At 45.3% G+C, this 21,096-nt stretch overlaps 1 protein-coding gene across 4 annotated transcripts in view; it reads left to right on the forward strand.

Annotated features, from left to right (window-relative positions):
- Positions 1 to 21,096, forward strand: part of LOC109889971 (C-terminal-binding protein 2) — a 120,325-nt gene that overhangs the window by 32,951 nt on the left and 66,278 nt on the right. For all 4 annotated transcript variants that reach the window (XM_020481855.2, XM_020481856.2, XM_031823586.1 and 1 more), the window contains one exon: positions 11,856 to 12,016. In XM_020481855.2, coding sequence (XP_020337444.1) covers positions 11,959 to 12,016 — 58 coding nt within the window. In that variant the 5' untranslated portion in view covers positions 11,856 to 11,958. The remainder of the gene's footprint in view (positions 1 to 11,855; positions 12,017 to 21,096) is intronic.

Below are 21,096 nucleotides of genomic sequence, written 5' to 3' on the forward strand. Positions count from 1 at the left end.
GTCCCATTGCTGCAACTCCTGTACGGACTCGGGACAGGTGAAGTTCGAAAGCCATGCGTCCTCAGAAACACGACCCTGCACTGCTTATTGACGCACTGCTTGCTTAACCCGGAAGCCAGCCGCACCAATGTGTCGGAGGAAACACCGTACAACTGCGACCGAAATCAGTGTGCATGCGCCCGGGCCGCCACGAGTCGCTAGAGCGTGATGGTACAAGGACATCCCGGCCGGCCAAACCCGGACGACGCTTGGCCAATTGTGCGCCGCCTCATGGATCTCACGGTTGCGGCCGGCTGCGACAAAGCCTGGGATTGAACCCGGGTCTGTACTGACGCTTCTACCACTGCGATGCAGTGCCTTAGACCGCTGCACCGCTCGGGAGGCTCAGACAGACTATTTTTATGCGCTTCGGCACTCGCCGGTCCAGTTCTGTGAGCATGTGTAGCCTACCACTTCACGGTTGAGCCGTTGTTGCTCCTAGACGTTTCCACTTCACAATAACAGCAACTTACAGTTGACCGGGGCAGCTCTAGCAGGGCATACATTTGACAAACTGACTTGTTGGAAGGGTGGCATTCTATGATGGTGCCACATTGAAAGTCGCTGAGCTCTTCAGTAAGGCCATTCTACTGCCAGTGTTTGTCTATGGAGATTGCATGGCTGTGTGCTTGATTTTGTACACTTGTCAGCAACAGATGGCAACCAGCAGGTGTTAACCAGCAGTTACCATACCCAATCTGCTAGGTGGTTGCTACTTAAATTCCCCAGGACATTTACAGTATTAGGCAAGAATGACTTCTCGTCTTGTGCACCAGAGGCATGGAATAGTCTACAATCCATGCTTCATCTACTGTAGCTGAGTTAGTGCCACTGAATGAATTTAAAATTTTGATGAGAGACTCTGGTACAGAGGAGTGTAAATGCTTTTTTTGGGCTGGATCATGTTGTTGTATTGTTGTATGTTTTAAATCCGTAATGTATTGATAGTTGCTGCCTTCTTGGCCAGGTTTCCCTTGAAATAGAGATTCTGGGTCTCAATGTTTCAGTGGGCTTTTCCTGGTTAAATAAAGGTAAATCACTTTTTTATTTACTGTGAGTAGCATTTTTTTGTTACTTGTATAGTTCAGGTCTGAAACAGTAGAACATGCACACTTTAGCATTTAGTTAGCATTCTCTATAGGATTTTATATGTACTTGTTAGCATTGCTAACCTTCTGATTACAGAGTTGTGGGGTTTGAAAACAGCACCCCTTGTGTTTAGTGTCAATATTTTTTTTATTTAACCTTTATTTAACTAGGCAAGTCAGTTCTCATTTACAATGACGGCCTAATCCGACGACACTGGGCCAATTGTGCAGCGCCCTATGGGACTCCCAATAGCCGGATGTGATACAGCCTGGATTTGAACCAGGTACTATAGTGACGCCTCTTGCACTGAGATGCAGTGCCTTAGACCGCTGCACCACTCGGGAGCCCAATATACCAAATATCCCAGTATGGCACAAGGTCGGTATGAAGGTATTTGGATACTGCCCAAGCCTAGTTGAAACTGCTTGTTGTCAGAGAGGAAGAAGTGATATTTCGTCTTTGTTGTTGTCAGTGGCAGGGGGAGTAGCTTTGTGTCTGTGTCCCCCACACACACACAAAAAAAGATTATTGCAATACAGGCATTCGGAACATCGTGCTAAAACATACATTCAAATGAATTCGATATATCGCCCAGTCCTAATTGTAACATGACCTATAATGTCAATCAAATTGTTAGTCATTAGCTTAGAAGCACAAGGTTGTTAGTGTCTTTAGCTAGGTCGTTAATCCTAGTCACAAACACTTTCAGACTGGGGAAAGTATTTCTATAGTGTTGTTGTTTTAGGAGTATTATCAGGATGTATGAACCAGAGTCACTTTCCTGGATCATTTGATAAGGACAAAGGAAGATAAACAATTCAGCAGATTTTGTTTGAAATGGAGACTACAGAAATACCACTCTTATCTCAATTCATCATGCATTTTTCTTATCCTCTCTTTGTCTTTCACCTTTGTCAACTTTGTCAGACATTCTATTTCTCACTCACTTCACACTTTTCCAAGCCTGTGTCCTTGTCTGCTCTTTCTCTGTTTCACTCCAACTGTATCTCTGTTGCTGTTTATCTCAGTCTGTCTGTGGTTAAAGGTCACCTTGTCTTTCCCAGGCATTCTATGTGGCATTCTATGTGGTATCTGTTGTGTTCAGCCTCTGTCGCTGGTCAGGGAAGCATTCCAGTGTAATTAACCTGCCTGCTACACGGCGGTTCATTAATCCGCTCACACTGAGAGGGCACTGTGCCCTGACACTCTCCACCACAATACACACCTCCTTTCTGCTACACACATATGCATGAACACACACACAGGAACGCACCGGCGCGCAAATACACACTATTGGAGAGAGGGCGTGTACTCTGCCGACTGGCCAGCAAAAAGAGAAAGACGCTCTCACACACACACACACACACACACACACACACACACACACACACACACACACACACACACACTACTATGCCAGGAAATAGATAAATAGGAGCACTCAACTACAGGTGCAGCTGAAACACTGAATCAAGCTCTTTTCAGGCTGCAACAAAACAGCGCTGGGCAAACTGTAAGTGGATACAAATGATTCAGCCTCATGGTACACTGATTTCCTCCATCAGCACCAGCACCACCCTCCTCTCAGAATTACCCTCCCCAGCCTTAGCATCTCTCTGCTGGGCTGTTTTTCTCAGACTCCCCCACCCCTCCCTCCCTGGAGCTATACCAACCTTATCCCCAGACCCCAGCCTGGGATGTCTGCATGTTTGTGTCTGTGCATCAGCTGCCATTCTCACAGCCCAGCTGAACCTGACAGAATCATTTCACACTAAGGAAACAGGAAGTCAAGAGTGTGGAGATTCGTTATGGCCATGGCTGGTTGGTTGGTATTCATCTAGGTTGGTGGTGCACAGTTCTCTCCTCTGCCCTTTCATTTAGCCTAAGCGGACGACCCCTTTGGTCAAGTCGACTGCCTTTATACTAAAGCTTCAAAGAATTTCCCTTGTCCTCCTATCCCCTGGTGACTTTTAAGAGATGTGTGCTTGAATATCTCCTCTGCTCAGGGTTTAACCAGGCACTGTTAGCCACCATTCATGTGCTGGGCTGTAGACTGAACCTCATGATGCTCCTATGAGCAGGACAGTGTGCACTGTGCAGGTAGAAGAAATTGGTTCTAAGTGAGGAAAATGCTCTAGAAGAAAATAACCCAGGAAGGTTTTATAACTGTAATAAAGTCATGATCGACAGCACAGCTTCTCAACTGTCATCTAGCTTGGTGTGTGTGTTTATGTGTGTGTACTTTTTAATCAGCTCCACCTCAATCTTAGTACATACATTGCATGTTAGTTACACAGCCATGATTACAGTATGGTTGAGATTTGTGTGCAGGACTTTTACTAGCAGTTCAAGGTGTAATGCTATGCAGCGTCCATCTGTCAGGTTTCTGAGTAGCACCAACTGTGAATACATTTAGTTAACATACTCACTCTGCATTGGCTAAAAAGGCATGTGGAAATGTCATTTTTCTCAGGAGAGTGTTCATGGAACAGTTATTTTAGTTTATTAGTCGTAAAAACTGCACTGAGGAAAAACCGGCGTCAGTGATTTAGTGACCTAACAGGCTACACAAAATAATGCCACCATTATGCATTTCCTGTGTGACTTAAACGAACAGGCATTATTAGAAAATTGCGCATTAGCCCGAGTCAGCAGTTTGTATGCTGCAGTCCCATTACATTTAGAATCGCGAGAGGAGACAGGGAGGACGAGAGATGGACAGAGCACTTTGTCAAAAAGAAAGAAAGAAAGAAAGAAAGAAGGGGGTTGAAAGATGGAGGAAAGAAAAGGGGGAGAGAGAGGGACAAATGCAAAAGGGATGCAGGGGAGCGAAGAGGAAATTAAAGGAGTGATGTGGCCAAATGCAGACAGGACAAGGAGAATGAGAGAGATTGAGGATGATGAAGAGAGCAGTGGAGAAGGAGAGCAGTAATTGGAAGCATACAGTGGTTGGGATTGGAGGCAGTAGAGAGGTTTAAATCACTGGTCTGAATGACAGCTTTACGTGGCCCTCGGAGCCTGAACTACCTCCATTTAATGAGACCAGATAGAAGCCTCCTCACTGCCTTTTCTATTCTCTCTTTTCTCTTTTTTATTTTTCTGCCATCCTGCACTTTCAGGAATATCACTCACCACCAACTAGGCTGATATATCAAGTTTAAACTGTTCTCTCAACTGTTAATGCCGTAGCATAGAGTAAGGATCCTTCTGAAAGGGAAGAAATGGGTCTGTCTTTGTTTCGTTGCTGGGGTTGCTGGATCCTCACTTCAGTCATGCTCATACAGTATACACATAATTATGAGTGGGCACACTTGGCAAACACAACAGTTGTTTCCATGAGCTCCACTACGAAGTTATTCTACTGGACAGATGCCTCCTGGGAAGCTCTGTTTTCTGTCTCTGATTACAGGAGAAGAAAGCAGCACTCTGGACAATGAACAGTGGTAGGCCAGAATCCCTCTACTTCTCTGTCTCATAGCAACTACCATTTCATCAGCGCCATTCTTATCAGTTTGTCGCCAAACAAATATGCATTTCTTTTTCATAATTTACTTAGCAGTCACGGTGTTGCTAGATGAATATACAGGTATAACACATTTGTCATTGGTTTCTTGCTGTCTCTCAGTAGTACAGCTCTATCTGAAGGGGATATTACATCTGTACACCTCCTGGTAGTTCAGGATGATATTTGTAGTTTTATTTCATCCTTCATCCCTCCTGATGTGTTCACTGACTTACAGTCCAAACCCACCGACATTCTAGACATTTCCTACGGAGAACTAGTCCCTCAAGATTCTACCTTCCCCTCCTTCTACCCCTCCCCCCTCTTTTTATGTCTCTCTCTCTCTCTCTCTCTCTCTCTGGTCTGGTGTCACGTTGAGCCTGTAATATCGCCCACACGGACTCGGCCTCCTGTGTAGTTTAGCTTTCACCATTTTTTTCCCTCTCCTTTCCTTCTCTACCTAATTTTTTTGATATTCACAAAGACTTCTTTCTGTGCCTGGTCTCCCCTGACATTGGGCAGCTGGCTTTCATCTTACGTCTCTCATAAAAAGAAAGAGCGAGAGGGAGTGTGGGTAAGAATATAGAGAGAGAGAGAGAGATTTTAGTGTGTAGTAGCTTGAAGAAAACTTGATATCACTCTTCAGAGATTGAAATGTTTCTCCCAGATTTGGCATTTCCCTGTTGAACACATCATCTGGGAAAACTGTGAGAATTAAAGTGAATATATTTTGCGGCATTATTTGTGGTGACCTACCTACTCATGATTTATCACAAGTGGATCTTTTAAAGTGGTGTCACTGTCATCAAAAGCCAGCTCAATTGCTTATAGTGGTCACAAAGACGCATCTGTGATACTACACACTGTGTGCGTATGACCTCCCCATCCATTTTGTAGCCTCATATCATGGTATCCATTTTATACTTATATGTCAATATCCCCTGTGTGTGCGTGCGTTGATTTTAGTGGATTTTTACATGACCACACATCCACATGCTCAGTACCTCCCTGGTTAAAACAACTACCCCCTGTGCCAGACCGGCACAGCGTGTGAGATCTGACACGGTCAGATGTTTAACGGAGAAGGTGCCGTAACAAACCACTGCACCTCTACACTCTTAGAAAAAAAAGGTTGCAAAAGAGTTCTTCGGCATAGGAGGACCCTTTCTGGCTCCAGGTAGAATTCTTTTGGGTTCCAGGTAGAACCCACTATGGAAAGGGTTCAAAATGGAACCCAATGGTTTCTACTGGGAACCAAATAGGGTTCTTCAAACGGTTCTCTGAAGCTGAAGAAGCCTTTTAGGTTCTAGATAGCACCTTTTTTTCTAAGACTGTAGAAACTCCAACAGACACTGATGTGTGTGTGTGTGTGTGTGTATTGTCTTATTTCCCAGTTCATTCTTGTTATTCTATCCCTACTGTGTTGTGCTTGGCTGACTGTATTGAGGGTACTGTGAGAGGTAGTTAGTAGGGTGTTCTTTAAAAGGGGAAGGGGGATTGCTGAAAGTGCAGAAACAGCCAAAGTGGTGTGGTGATGAATGTGTGAGGGTGTGTCTGTGTGTGTGTGTGTGTGTTTTCTTTGGGCCAGAGACTTGTGTTCTCCCTGAATCAGGTTCTCAGCTCTTTTAAAAGAGCTCTTCCTGTGAGCCCACTCAGGAAATTGTTGCTGAGCACTTGGCAGTAGACTTGGACAATCCCAGAGGCTATGTGCGTTTTTTGTGTATGTGTTTGCTTGGAAACCTCTGTATGACTGTGTGTGTGCTTGGACATTTGTTTGTATTTGTGTGTGTGTGTGTGGGGGGGGGGGGGGGCACTATTTTCCCAGCCTGTACCTCTGTGTATTTCTGTCAGAACAAGCCCCTGTAATTGTTTAGTTCCAAAAGTCCACTTAGAGTTACAGCTCACCAGTGTATTCAAAGGGCCTCTGAGTGACTGTTTCCTCTGGCGCTCTCCTGGTTAGTTCTCCCCTCAAACGTTGTTGATGTTGACCCTTCAACCTTCTCAATGGAGTTGACATTTCAGCCTTTTCAGTGGAGGGGGTCTAACATTGTGTCCATCAAAGAGATAGTTTCATGACCTTTCACCCATGTATTATATATGTCAATGCTCCACTACGTCCCTGGCCATCACCTCCTCTGTGACCCCAGGGAAGGCTCATGACCATCACTGTCACCTGACACTATTTATCATCTCTCTAGGACCATACCTTTGGCCTCTCTGAACAAAAATATAAACACAACATGTAAAGTGTTGGTCTCATGTTTCATGAGCTGAAATAAAAAATCCCAGAAATGTTCCATACACACAAAAAGCTTATTTCTCTCAAATTGTGTGCACAATTGGCATGCTGACTGCAGGAATGTCCACCAGAGCGGTTTCCAGATAATTTAATGTTAATTTATCTACCATAAGCCGCCTCCAATGTTATTTTGGAGAATTTGGCAGTACGTCCAACCAACCTCACAACCGCAGACCACGTGTAACCACGCCAGCCCAGGATCTCCACATCCGGCTTCTTCACCTGCGGGATCTTCTGAGACCAGCCACCCGGGCAGCTGATGAAACTGAGTTTTACTTCTGTAATAAAGCCCTTTTGTGGGTAAAATCATATTCTGATTGGCTGGGCCTGGCTCCCAAGTGAGTGGGCCTATGCCCTCTCAGGCCCACCCACGGCTGCACCCCTGCCCAGTCATGTGAAATCCATAGATTAGGGCCTAATTAATTGATTTCAATTGACTCATTTCCTTATATGAGCTGTAGCTCAGTAAAATTTTTGAAATTGTTGCATGTTGCGTTCATATTTTTGTTCAGCTTTGCACACTCTTGGCATTCTCTCAACCAGCTTCATGAGGTAGTCACCTGAAATGCATTTCAATTAACAGGTGTGCCTTGTTAAATGTCAATTTTTTGGAACTATATACAGAAGATAGCCCTATTTGGTAAAAGACTGAGTCCATATTATGGGAACAACAGCTCATATAAGCAAAGAGAAACAACAGTCCATCATTACTTTAAGACATGAAGGTCAGTCAATACGGAAAATCGTTTCTTCAAGTGCAGTTGCAAAAACCTTCAAGTGCTATGATGAAACTGGCTCTCACAGGAAAGGAAGACCCAGAGTCACCTCTGCTGCAGAGGTAACATCAACTGTTCAGAGGAGACTGCGTGAATCAGTCTTTGTGAGACGCAGAGTAGGTGAACGGATGATCTCCGCATGTGTTGTTCCTACCGTGAAGCATGGAGGAGGAGGTGTGATGGTGTGGGTGTGTTTTGCTGGTGACACTGTCAGTGATTTATTTAGAATTCAAGGCACACTTAACCAGCATGGCTACCACAGCATTCTGCAGTGATACGCCATCCCACCTGGTTTGCGCTTAATGTACTATAATTTGTTTTTCAACAAAACACACATCCAGGCTGCGTAAGTGCTATTTGACCAAGAAAGAGAGTGATGGAGTGCTGCATCAGATGACAATCACCCGACATCAACCCAGTTGATATGGTTTGGGATGAGTTGGACCGCAGAGTGAAGGACAAGCAGCCAAAAAGTGCTGAGTATATGTGGGAACCTTTTCAAGACTGTTGGAAAAGCATTCTTCATGAAACTGGTTAAGAGAATGCCAAGAGTGTGCAAAGCTATTATCATGGCAAAGGGTGGCTACTTTGAAGAATCTCAAATATATTTTGATTTGTTTAACACTTTTTTGGTTATTACATGATTCCATGTGTTATTTCATAGTGTTGATGTCTTCGATTTATTCTACAATGTAGAAAATAGTAAAAATAAAGGCAAACCCTTGAATGAGTAGGGGTGTCCAAACTTTTGACTGGTACTGTATATATTTATACATACTCCAGACTCCAACATTTCTCGTCTTAATACACCCGCAATAACATCTGCTAAATATGTGTATGCGACCAATAAAATGTGATTGATTTTAGATGACACTGAGACAAAGAACAGAGCAGAATTGTTTTCCTATTTCAACCTTTTTAGCCAAAGTATTTTTGTAAGGAAAGCCAGGAAGGCTTGACACGTCTAGTCTGGCTAATATCTAACTCTCCAAGTCCTCCTTACTTCAGAATCTGGAATGGCTCTTTGATGTTGTCGACAATGAAGAGGGCTGTGAAGTGGGCTTTGTTTTTACTGGTTGGCTCTCCCCTGTGTCTTTCTCACTGAAACACCCACACGCTCAGCCACACACAACCCCCGAGTGCTGCCAATCATTGAGAGGTCTCAACCCCCGAGGACAAACATTTGAGAGAAACTAGTCTCACAATTGCTGAGCGAATATTGCATTAACAAGCGCCCTCCTTTCCAGACCAGTGTGGTCACAGCTCTCCCTTCTCCCTTCACATGGACCGCATCAGCCAGGCCTGTCAGCATTAGAGAAGCTAATATTTCACTATGGTTTCTCTGGGATACCCCAGATATGACACACACAATACCTCAATAGAAATCCACTGATCAGTTAGGACACAGGGTTGAAGGTTATTATCAGTGGTGTAAAGTACTTAAGTATAAATACTTTCAAGTACTACTTAAGTCATTTTTGGGGGTTCTGCACTTTACTTTACTATTTATATTTTGGACTACTTTTACTCCACTACATTTCCAAAGAAAATAATGTACTTTTTACTCCATACATTTTCCCTGCCACCCAAAAGTACTCATTACATGTTGAATGCTTAGCAGAATAGGAAACTGGTCCAATTCACACACTCATCAAAAGAAAATCCCTGGTCGTACCGACTGCATCTGATCTGGCAGACTCACTAAATTATGTTGATTATGCCTGAGAGTTGGAGTGAGCCCCTGGCTATCTGTAAATAATAATTGTGCCGTGTCGTTTGCTTAATATAAAGAATTAGAAATTATTTATACTTTTACTTTTGATACTTAAGTATATTTTAGCAATTACATTTACTTTTGACACTTAAGTATATTTTAAACCAAGTAATTTTAGACTTTTACTCAAGTAGTATTTTACTGGGTGACTTTCACTTTTACTTGAGTAATTTTCAATTAACTTAACCTTTTACTCAAGGATGAAAATTGGGTACTTTTTCCACCACTGGTTATTATGAGTCCAAGACAACGCTTTGGATGTAAATGAGATGAGCTGGGTGATTAGAAAGATGACGAGATGGAGAGATGGAGTGATTACTGAGACAGTAATCAGGATAAAAGGAAGAGAAAGGCTGTGAAGTGGTGGGAGTGAGAAAATATTGGAGTTGTGTGTGTGTGTGTACAGGGTTTAAATGTCAAACCTAATCACTGTAGAGAGAGATGAACACGTCACACACCTGGCAAGCGGATGCTGCTAGTTTCCCATTACTCCTGTTTTCTACTTCCTTTTTAATATGGCTTTTCAAAGTGAAGTTCAGCACATCTTTCTCCCTCTCACTTGGTCCCCTCCTCCCCTCCTCCCCTCCTGCCTATATTTTGCTGAGACAGTCCGCATGTCTGCTGAGTAACTGACCCACATTCCAGTGTGACAGGATACCCTTAGGGCAGGGGTGTCAAACTCATTCCACAGAGGGCTGAGTGTCTGCAGGTTTTTTGGTTTTTCCTTTCAATTAAGAGACAACCAGGTGAGGGGAGTTCCTTACTAATTAGTGACCTTTAATTCATCAGTCGAGTACAAGGGTTGTGCCAAAACCCGCAGACACTCGGCTCTCCGTGGAATTTGTATTTGTATTTATTAGGGGAAGCAGCTACTCTTCCTGGGGTCCAAACAGAGTTTGACACACGCGCCTTAGGGCAGTGTTTCCCAACCCTGGTCCTTGAGTACCCCAAACAGTACACATTTTCATTGTAGCCAAGGACAAACACACCTCATTCAACTCATTGAGGGCTTGGTGATTAGTTAAATCAGGTGTGCTTGTCTAGGGTTACAATAGAAGTGTGTGCTGTTGGGGGTACTGGAGAACCAGGGTTGGGAAACTCTGCCTTAGTAGTAGTTTGTCTTTAGGTGTGTTTAGACAGGCAGCCCAATTCTGTTATTTTTTTCACTAATTGGTATTTTGCTCAATCAGATCAGCTGTAAAAATAAATAAATAAAAAGATCTGATGTGAAAAGATCTGATATGATTCATCAAAATAGCAAAAAAGATAAGAATTGGGCTGCCAGTCTAAATGTCTATGGGGGTGAGAGCACATGTTTGCATGTCTGTATCTTTGTGTGTGCTGTGAGGTATCTGTGTTCAGCCTCAGGGTTTAGAGGGGAATCAGTCTCTGAACAGGGAAATCTCTGACCAATGAGTTAATTGATGTTCCGCTCATCTGCATGTGTCTGTTTTTTTTGTTTGTTTGCTTTTGGTGTCTGGCCGTGACAGTCAGATTTTTGCACAGCGCTCAGAGATAGCACTCCCTCTACTGGTCACCATGTGTCCTTGCGGGGTACTATCCTTTACAATAAAGAGGATAGTCCCACATTTGCCTCAGCCCTTGGTTTCTTAATGTGATCAAGATTTTTGAAGATGATAATGCCATTTTTTTTTTTTTACTCTGTGTTGTCATTTCTTGTTCCATTAAATCAAATCAAATGTTATTTGTCACATGCACCGAATACAACAGAATACAACTTAAGAGTGAAATGCTTACTTACAAGCACTTAACCATCAATGCCGTTTTAAGAAAGATACCTAAAATGTTTGTTTTGTAAATGTACAAATAATTAAAGATCAGCAGTAAAATAACAATAGCAAGGTTATATACAGGGGGTACCGGTACAGAGTCAATGTGCGGGAGCACCGGTTAGTCGAGGTAATTGAGGTAATATGTACATGTAGTTAGAGTTATTGAAGTAACTATGCATAGATAATAACATAGAGTAGCAGCAGCGTAAAAGAGGAGGGGAGGGGGGGCAATGCAAATTGTCTGGGTAGGCATTTGATTAGATGTTCAGGTGTCTTATGGCTTGGGGGTAGAAGCTGTTTAGAAGCCTCCTGGACCTAGACTTGGCGCTCCGGTACCGCTTGCCGTGCGGTAGCAGAGAGAACAGTCTATGACTAGGGTGGCTGGAGTCTATGACAATTTTTAGGGCCTTCCTCCGACAGCGCCTGGTATAGAGGTCCTGGATGGCAGGAAGCTTGGCCCCAGTGATGGACTTCTGTAAAGGACAGATGTTCACATTTAGTGTCTACATGTTAGATTGTCTTTTGGATGGATCTGATGATGATTGTTGTGTGTCACCTCTCTTTTTCGTCTGTGTGTTTACAGGTGTGTGGTGTGTTGGCATGCCTCGTGGGGGATTCTGGGTAGAGTGCTAGCTTCCTAAAGATTGGCCAACAGGAGGAGAAGAGAACAGAGGAGGAGTGCCAACATGGCTCTGCCCGACAAACACAAAGTGAAACGCCAACGACTAGACAGAATCTGTGAAGGTAAGAGACACTTCTATTTTTGTACACTTAGGGAGAGAAAGGGTTCCAAAAGGGTTCTTTGGCTGTCTACATAGGATAACCATGATTAAATGATTAAAATGTAAAAATGTAAATGTAAAATGTTCTACATGGAAACATAAATGGTTCTTCAAAGGGTTCTCCTATGGGGACAGCCTTTTAGGTTCTAGATTGGAACTTTAAAAATATATATATTTTCCTATCTACTTTTCCTCTGTTTCCTCCTCTGTCATACTGCTGAAATTGAATCACCCCACATTGAGACAAAGATGTTCTCAACCTGAGTCATATCTGTTCCACTGGAAGAGACTAAAGGAAGGATTTGCTGTAGTGTGCAGTTCATATAGTCCTAGTGGTTGTGAAGAGGATCTATTTTTCTCTCCTCTCCCTTTTTCTCCCCAATTTCGTGGTATCCAATTGGTAGTTACAGTCTTGTCCCATTGCTGCAACTCCCCTACAGACTTGAGAGAGGCGAAGGTCAAGAGCCATGTGTCCTCCAAACACGACCCTGCCAAGCCGCACTGCTTCTTGACACACTGCTCACTTAACCAGCTCACTTAGCCAGCCGCACCAATGTGTCGGAGGAAACACTGTACAGCTGGCAGCTGAAGTCAGCTTGCAGGCGCCCGGTCCGCCACAAGGAGTCGCTAGGGCGCGATGGGACTTGGAAATCCCAGGAGGCCAAACCCTCCCCTAACCCGGACGATGCTGGACCAATTGTGTGCCCCCTCGTGTCTCCCGGTTGCGACAGGCTGGGATTGAACCCGGGTCTGTAGTGACACCTCAAGCATGTAGTGCCTTAGACAGCTGTGCCAATCGGCAGGCTCTCTCACTCTTTCTGTCTGTCTTTCTCTCTCTCTCGCTCTGTCTCGCTCTCGCTCTCTGTTAGCTATAGCCCATCCATCAGCAGAGGTTATAGCAGTAAAGCCTGCTGTCAGCCCTGTGTTAGAAAGGACCTGGCCACGCTGGGTAGGGTCACAGTAGGAATGGTCCTGGCTCCTGTTCTCACTGTCTATTTGTCTGAGAGACAATATCAATCGCCGTGACTGGATTAATCTCCTGTACTGAGAAGATCATGTCAGCAGAGATCATATTTGGCTCACAAAATAAGCTCGTCTTTGTGTGTGGGTGTGTGTGTGTGCATGTAGCCTGCATGTGTATATATGAATAGCCCATCAGGTATTTAAGCCCTATAACTTTGTCAGAATGTAGAAAGGGACTGAGTTAACCTGCTTCATGACGTAGCCCTCTCTGTCATCATCATGCGTCACTTCACTATGCCGGCTCATCACATCACTCTACCTTTTGTCTGCCTCCCTTCATGTTAACCGCAACACTACAAGTCAGTTAGAGAGATGGTTAGTCACAATAGGGCCTGACTGACTTTCACGTTTAACTTTAGGAATGACTCAATCCAGCCAGAATTATCCATCTGTCACGAAACACAAGGCATTTTCCACTAAGAATGAGGTTTTCCAGGCTAATGGTGGAACTTCCCGGGAGAGCCAAATGGAGTCCCTGGGATAGTGTGGGTGAGAGGGAGTGAGAGAAAGCATTTGATACTTCCCCACCTCATGTGAAAGGAATTTGTAGTACCTTCATAAAGGGTATTCAGGCTGGTGATTGTGTTACTATATTTTAGCCTTGCTGAGCTTTTGGGGGAACATCCACACACTGGCACCATTATTCATTAGTGATGGGGGGTAAAAATCTATACAGTTACATATCGGGATATTATTTTTGACGATATATCCTATAGTATCGTTTTGACAATATTGCAATATTATTTTTGCGCTAGTTGGCTGTACCTGCACCAAAACTCCAGTATTTTCCTTCATAGCTTGTTCTCCATCTTCTTTTTAAACAGGGAGCAAATTTGTTTCAACACTTATTTCCATGACTGATTCAAACTCGTTTTATCATGGCTCTCTCTTGTCCCTCTGCAGCAGACATATGGGTGGAACATCGAATTATAATCAAATCACAGTATCGAATCACAATGCATATATAGAATCGTGAGAATCTCAATGCATATCGTATCGGACCGTAAGTATTGTAAAAAAATATCGTATTGTGAGGTCCCTGGCAATTCCCATGGTAGACATACACACCACTTCCACCCCCTCGACTGTAGCTTTCCAGACCTGCAGCATGCCATGCCATGCCTATAGTCTTTAACAACCTTTACTGTGTGAGAGACCCGTGGGACCAACGGCCCTGCCCAGCCCTCCAAACCACAGCATTGATGGTTGTCTTACAGGGCCTGGGAGAGAAAGTAAGGAACCTCAGGCCTGGCCAAGGAGAGAGGGAGGGAAGGAAGGGGGGAGGGAGAGAGAGAGAGGGTATAGGAGGTGGACGTGGGTTGGCAAGAGACTCTTAAAATCTAGTTTGATGTTTCCAGATTGCTGTGCTGCTTGCTGCTGAGTAGAGACTTTGTAATAAAGAGAATCACTTCACCAAACGTTGGGATTGATTATGTACGCTAGGCTCTGACAGTCATTTTCTGTTTTATAAGAGCCACTGCGTGTGTGTAAATGTGTATGCGTATTTGTATGTGTGTGCTTGTGCATGGCAGGAAAGGCAAATGAACCTAGCACTACAGTACTGCACTATGCTCCTCTGCACCCCAGTATCTCTACTTGTACATTCATCTTCTGCACATCTATTACGCCAGTGTTTAATTGCTAAATTGAAATTATTTCACCACTATGGCCTATATATTGCATTTACCTCCCTAATCTTACTTCATTCAAATCAAATCAAATTTTATTTGTCACATACACATGGTTAGCAGATGTTAATGCGAGTGTAGCGAAATGCTTGTGCTTCTAGTTCCGACAATGCAGTAATAAGCAACGAGTAATCTAACCTAACACTTCCACAACAACTACTTTATACACACACAAGTATAAAGGGATGAAGAATATGTACATAAGGATATATGAATTGGTGATGGTACAGAACGACATAGGCAAGATGCAGTAGATGGTATCGAGTACAGTATATACATATGAGATGAGTAATGTAGGGTATGTAAACATTATATTAAGTGGCATTGTTTAAAGTGGCTAGTGATACATTTTTTACATACATTTTTCCATTATTAAAGTGGCTGGAGTTGAGTCAGTATGTTGGCAGCAGCCACTCAATGTTAGTGGTGGCTGTTTAACAGTCTGATGGCCTTGAGATAGAAGCTGTTTTTCAGTCTCTCGGTCCCTGCTTTGATGCACATGTACTGACCTCACCTTCTGGATGATAGCGGGGTGAACAGGCAGTGGCTCGGGTGGTTATTGTCCTTGATGATCTTTATGGCCTTCCTGTGACATCGGGTGGTGTAGGTGTAACTGGAGGGCAGGTAGTTTTCCCCCAGTGACCAAAAAAGCCGATACCGATTAATCTGCCGATTTAAAAAAAAATAAAAAATTATAATAAATAAATAAAGGTATTTGTAATAATGACAATTACAACAATACTGAATGAACACTTATTTTAACTTAATATAATACATCAATAAAATCAATTTAGCCTCAAATAAAATGAAACATGTTCAATTTGGTTTAAATAATGCAAAAAGAAAGTGTCACGCCCTGGTCTAAGTATTTTGTGTTTTTCTTCATGTATTGGGTCAGGCCAGGGTGTGGCATGGGGTTTTTGCATTGTGTGTTTTGTCTTGGGGTTTTGGTGTGTATGTATTGGGATTGTAGCTAGTGGGGTTATCTAGCAAAGTCTATGGCTGTCTGGAGTGGTTCTCAATCGGAGGCAGGTGTTTATCGTTGTCTCTGATTGGGAACCATATTTAGGCAGCCATATTCTTTGAGTTTGTCGTGGGTGATTGTCCTTAGTGTCTTTGTTCCTGTCGCTGTGTTAGTTGACAAGTATAGGCTGTTTCGGTTTTCATTACGTTTATTGTTTTTGTAGTGTTTGTGTTATTTCGTGTTTTACGTTTGTTTGATTAAACATGGATCGCAATCTACACGCTGCGTTTTGGTCCGACTCTCCTTCACCACACCTAGAAAACCGTAACAGAATCACCCACCACCAACGGACCAAGCAGCGTGTCAACAGGCAGGAGCAGCCCAAAGAGGAGATGCGCTATAAGGATTTCTGGACATGGGAGGAAATCCTAAACGGAGAAGGACCCTGGGCTCAGCCTGGAGAATATCGCCGCCCCAAAGAAGAACTGGAGGCGGGGAGAGCGAAGAGGCGCCGGGATGAGGAGGCAGCACGGCGACTCGGAAGGAAGCCTGAGAATCAGCCCCAAAAATTTATTGGGGGGGGGCTCAGGGAGAGTGTGGCAGAGTCAGGAGTCAGACCTGAGCCAACTCTCCCTGTTTATCGTGAGGAGCCAAGGAGGAGACCAGAACCAGAGCCGGTGTTGGAGGTGAGCGAAGCAGAGACTGTGAAGGAGTTAATGGGGAAATTGGAGGAGAGAGAAATGAGGGAGTTGCTGTGTTGGGGCTTTTTGCATGGAATTCGGCCAACGGAACGTGTCGGGGATTTGATGGCACCTGGGTTAGCGCTCCAGACTCGTCCTGAGGTGCGTGTTAGCCGGCTGGTGAAGTTGGTGCCAGCCTCAAGCACCAGGCCTCCTGTGCACATCCCTAGCCTTGCACGTCCTGTGCCAGCACTGCTCTCAAGATCTCCAGTACGCCTTCACGGTCTAGCCCATCCTGTGCCACCTCCACACTCCAGCCCTCCGGTAGCAGCTCCCCGGACCAGGCTTCCTGTGCGTGTTCTCGGTTCAGTACCACCATAACCAGCACCACGCATCAGGCCTACAGTGCGCCTCGCCTCTCCAGCGCTGCCGGAGCCTTTCTCCTCTCCTGCGCTGCCGGAGTCTCCCGTCTGTTCAGCGCTGCCAGAGCCTTTCTCCTCTACAGCGCTGCCGGAGTCTCCCGCCTGTTCAGCGCAGCCAGAGCCTCTCTCCTCTCCTGCGCTGCCGGAGTCTCCCGCCTGTTCAGCGCAGCCAGAGCCTCTCTCCTTTCCTGCGCTGCCGGAGTCTCCCGCCTGTACAGCGCTGCCAGAGCCTTCCTCCTCTACAGCGTTGCTGGAGTCGCCTGCCTGTTCAGAGCTGCCAGCCTGCATGGAGCAGCCAGAGCTGTCAGTCTGCAAGGAGCAGCCAGAGCTGTCAGTCTGCATGGAGCAGCCAGAGCTGTCAGTCTGCATGGAGCTGCCAGTCTGCAAGAAGCCACCAGAGCTGTCAGTCTACATGGAGCAGCCAGAGCTGTCAGTCTGCATGGAGCAGCCAGAGCTGCCAGTCTGCATGGAGCAGCCAGAGCTGCCAGTGTGCAAGGAACTGCCAGTCTGCAAAGAGCTGTCAGTCTGCAAGAAGCCACCAGAGCTGTCAGTCTACATGGAGCAGCCAGAGCTGTCAGTCTGCATGGAGCAGCCAGAGCTGCCAGTCTGCATGGAGCAGCCAGAGCTGCCAGTGTGCAAGGAACTGCCAGTCTGCAAAGAGCTGTCAGTCTGCAAGAAGCCGCCAGAGCTGTCAGTCTACATGGAGCAGCCAGAGCTGTCAGTCTGCATGGAGCAGCCAGAGATGTCAGTCTGCATGGAGCAGCCAGAGTTGTCCGTCTGCATGAAGCAGCCCGAGCTGCCAGTCTGCAAGGAGCTGCCAGTCTGTAAGGCGCTGCCAGTCTGCACGGAGCTGTCAGTCTGCAAGGAGCTGCCAGTCTGTAAGGAGCTGCCAGTCTGAAAGGAGCTGCCAGTCTGCACGGAGCCGCCAGAGCTGTCAGTCTGTAAGAAGCCGCCAGAGCTGTCAGTCTACATGAAGCAGCCCGAGCTGCCAGTCTGCAAGGAGCTGCCAGTCTGCAAGGAGCTGCCAGTCTGTAAGGAGCTGCCAGTCTGCACGGAGCTGTCAGTCTGCAAGGGGCTGTCAGTCTGCAAGGAGCTGTCAGTCTGCACGGAGCCGCCAGAGCTGCCAGTCTGTAAGAAGCCGCCAGAGCCGTCAGCCTACATGGAGCAGCCAGAGCCGCCAGTCAGCATGGAGCAGCCAGATCTTTCAGTCTGCCAGGATCCGCCAGTCAGCCAGACTCTTCCAGATCTGCCAGTCAGCCAGACTCTTCCAGATCTGCCAGTCAGCCAGACTCTTCCAGATCTGCCATTCAGCCAGACTCTTCCAGATCTGCCAGTCAGCCAGACTCTTCCAGATCTGCCAGTCGGCCAGGATCTGCCAGGATCTGCCAGTCGGCCAGGATCCGCCAGTCGGCCAGGATCCGCCAGTCGGCCAGGATCCGCCAGTCAGCCAGGATCTGCCAGTCAGCCAGGATCTGCTGAAACCACCAGCCAGCCAGGATCTGGTAGATCTACCTACCTGCTTGAGCTTCCTCTCACTCCTGAGCTTCCTCTCACTCCTGAGCTTCCTCTCACTCCCGAGCTTCCTCTCACTCCCGAGCTTCCTCTCACTCCCGAGCTTCCTCTCACTCCCGAGCTTCCTCTCACTCCCGAGCTTCCTCTCACTCCCGAGCTTCCACTCACTCCCGAGCTTCCTCTCACTCCCGAGCTTTCTCTCACTCCCGAGCTTTCTCTCACTCCCGAGCTTTCTCTCACTCCCGAGCTTCCCCTCAGTCCCGAGCTGTCCATCAGTCCCGATCTGCTCCTCAGTCCAGTGGGGTTCTGGGTGAGGACTACTAGGCCATGGTCGGCGGCGAGGGTGGACTATCCAGGGACGCGAGGAGAGGGGACTAAGACATTGACCGAGTGGGTTCCACGTCCCGCGCCGGAGCCGCCACCATGGACAGACGCCCACCCGGACCCTCCCTATTGTTTTGAGGTGCGTTCGGGAGTCCGCACCTTAGGGGGGGGGGGGGGTTCTGTCACGCCCTGGTCTAAGTATTTTGTGTTTTTCTTCATGTATTGGGTCAGGCCAGGGTGTGGCATGGGGTTTTTGCATTGTGTGTTTTGTTTTGGTGTGTATGTATTGGGATTGTAGCTAGTGGGGTTATCTAGCAAAGTCTATGGCTGTCTGGAGTGGTTCTCAATCGGAGGCAGGTGTTTATCGTTGTCTCTGATTGGGAACCATATTTAGGCAGCCATATTCTTTGAGTTTGTCGTGGGTGATTGTCCTTAGTGTCTTTGTTCCTGTCGCTGTGTTAGTTGACAAGTATAGGCTGTTTCGGTTTTCATTACGTTTATTGTTTTTGTAGTGTTTGTGTTATTTCGTGTTTTACGTTTGTTTGATTTAACATGGATCGCAATCTACACGCTGCGTTTTGGTCCGACTCTCCTTCACCACACCTAGAAAACCGTAACAGAAAGTGTTGGAGAAGAAAGTAAAAGTGCGATATGTGCCATGTAAGAAAGCTAACGTTTAAGTTCCTTGCTCAGAACATGAGAACATAATGAAAGCTGGTGGTTCCTTTTAACAGGAGTCTTCAATATTCCCATGTAAGAAGTTTTACGATTTGTTTTTCATATACCTTTGACTATTGGATGTTCTTATAGGCATTTTAGTATTGCCAGTGTAACAGTATAGCTTCGGTCCCTCTCCTCGCCCCTACCTGGGCTTGATCCAGGAATACATCGACAACAGCCACCCTCCAAGCAGCATTACCTATCGCTCCACAAAAGGGGAACAACCACTCCAAATCTCAGAGCGAGTGACGTTTGAAACTCTATTAGTGCGCACCCGGCTAACTAGCTAGCCATTTCACATCGGTTACACCAGCCTAATCTCAGGAGTTGATAGGCTGGAATTCATAAACAGCTCAATGCTTGAAGCACAGCGACGAGCTGCTGGCAAAACGCATGAAAGTGCTGTTTGAATGAATGCTTACGAGCCTGCTGGTGCCTACCATCGCTCGGTCAGACTGCTCTATCAAATCATAGACTTAATTATAATATAATAACACACAGAAAAATTGAGCCTTAGGTCATTAATATGGTTGAATCCAGAAACTACCATCTCGAAAACAAGACGTTTATTCTTTCAGTGAAATACGGAACTGTTCCCTATTTTATCCAACGGGTGGCATCCATAAGTCTAAATATTCTTGTTACTTTGCACAACCTTCAATGTTATGTCATAATTACGTAAAATTCGGGCAAATTAGGCAGCCCAAACTGTTGCATATACCCTGACTCTGCGTGCAATGAACGCAAGAGAAGTGACACAATTTCACCTGGTTAATATTGCCTGCTAACCTGGATTTCTTTTAGCAAAATATGCAGGTTTAAAAATATATACTTTTGTGTATTGATTTTAAGAAGGGCATTGATATTTATGGTTACGTACAGTCGTGCAACGATTGTGCTTTTTTCGCAAATGCTTTTTTCGCAAATGCACTCATCCCCCGTTTGGCGAAGTTGGCTGTCTTTGTTAGGAAGAAATAGTCTTCACAGAGTTCGCAACGAGCCAGGTTAGCAGGCAATATTAACTAAATATGCAGGTTTAAAAATATATACTTGTGTATTGATTTTAAGAAAGGCATTGCTGTTTATGGTTAGGTACACATTGGAGCAAGACAGTCCTTTTTCGTGAATACGCACCGCATCAATTATATGCAACGCAGGACACGCTAGATAAACTAGTAATATCATCAACCATGTGTAGTTAACTAGTGATTATGTTTGATTGATTGTTTTTTATAAGATAAGTTTAATGCTAGCTAGCAACTTATCTTGTCTTCTTACTGCATTCGCGTAACATGCAGTTTCCTTGTGGAGTGCAATGTAATCAGGTGGTTAGAGCGTTGGACTAGTTAACTGTAAGGTTGCAAGATTGAATCCCCGAGCTGACAAGGTACAAATCTGTCATTCTGCCCCTGAACAAGGCAGTTAACCCACCGTTCCTAGGCCGTCATTGAAAATAAGAATGTGTTCTTAACTGACTTGCCTAGTTAAATAAAGGTGTAAAAAATAATAATATAAAAAAATATCGGCCAAATCGGTGTCCAAAAATACCGATTTCCGATTGTTATGAAAACTTGAAATCAGCCCTAATTTATCGGCCATTCCGATTAATCGGTCGAACTCTACTCTGGAGAGCCTTACGGTTGTGGGCAGAGAAGTTGGTGTACCAGGCGGTGTTACAGCCTGACAGGATGCTCTCGATTGCGCATCTG

The sequence above is a fragment of the Oncorhynchus kisutch genome, linkage group LG4 (assembly GCF_002021735.2).
Source record: "Oncorhynchus kisutch isolate 150728-3 linkage group LG4, Okis_V2, whole genome shotgun sequence".
Classification (NCBI taxonomy): Eukaryota; Metazoa; Chordata; class Actinopteri; order Salmoniformes; family Salmonidae; genus Oncorhynchus; species Oncorhynchus kisutch.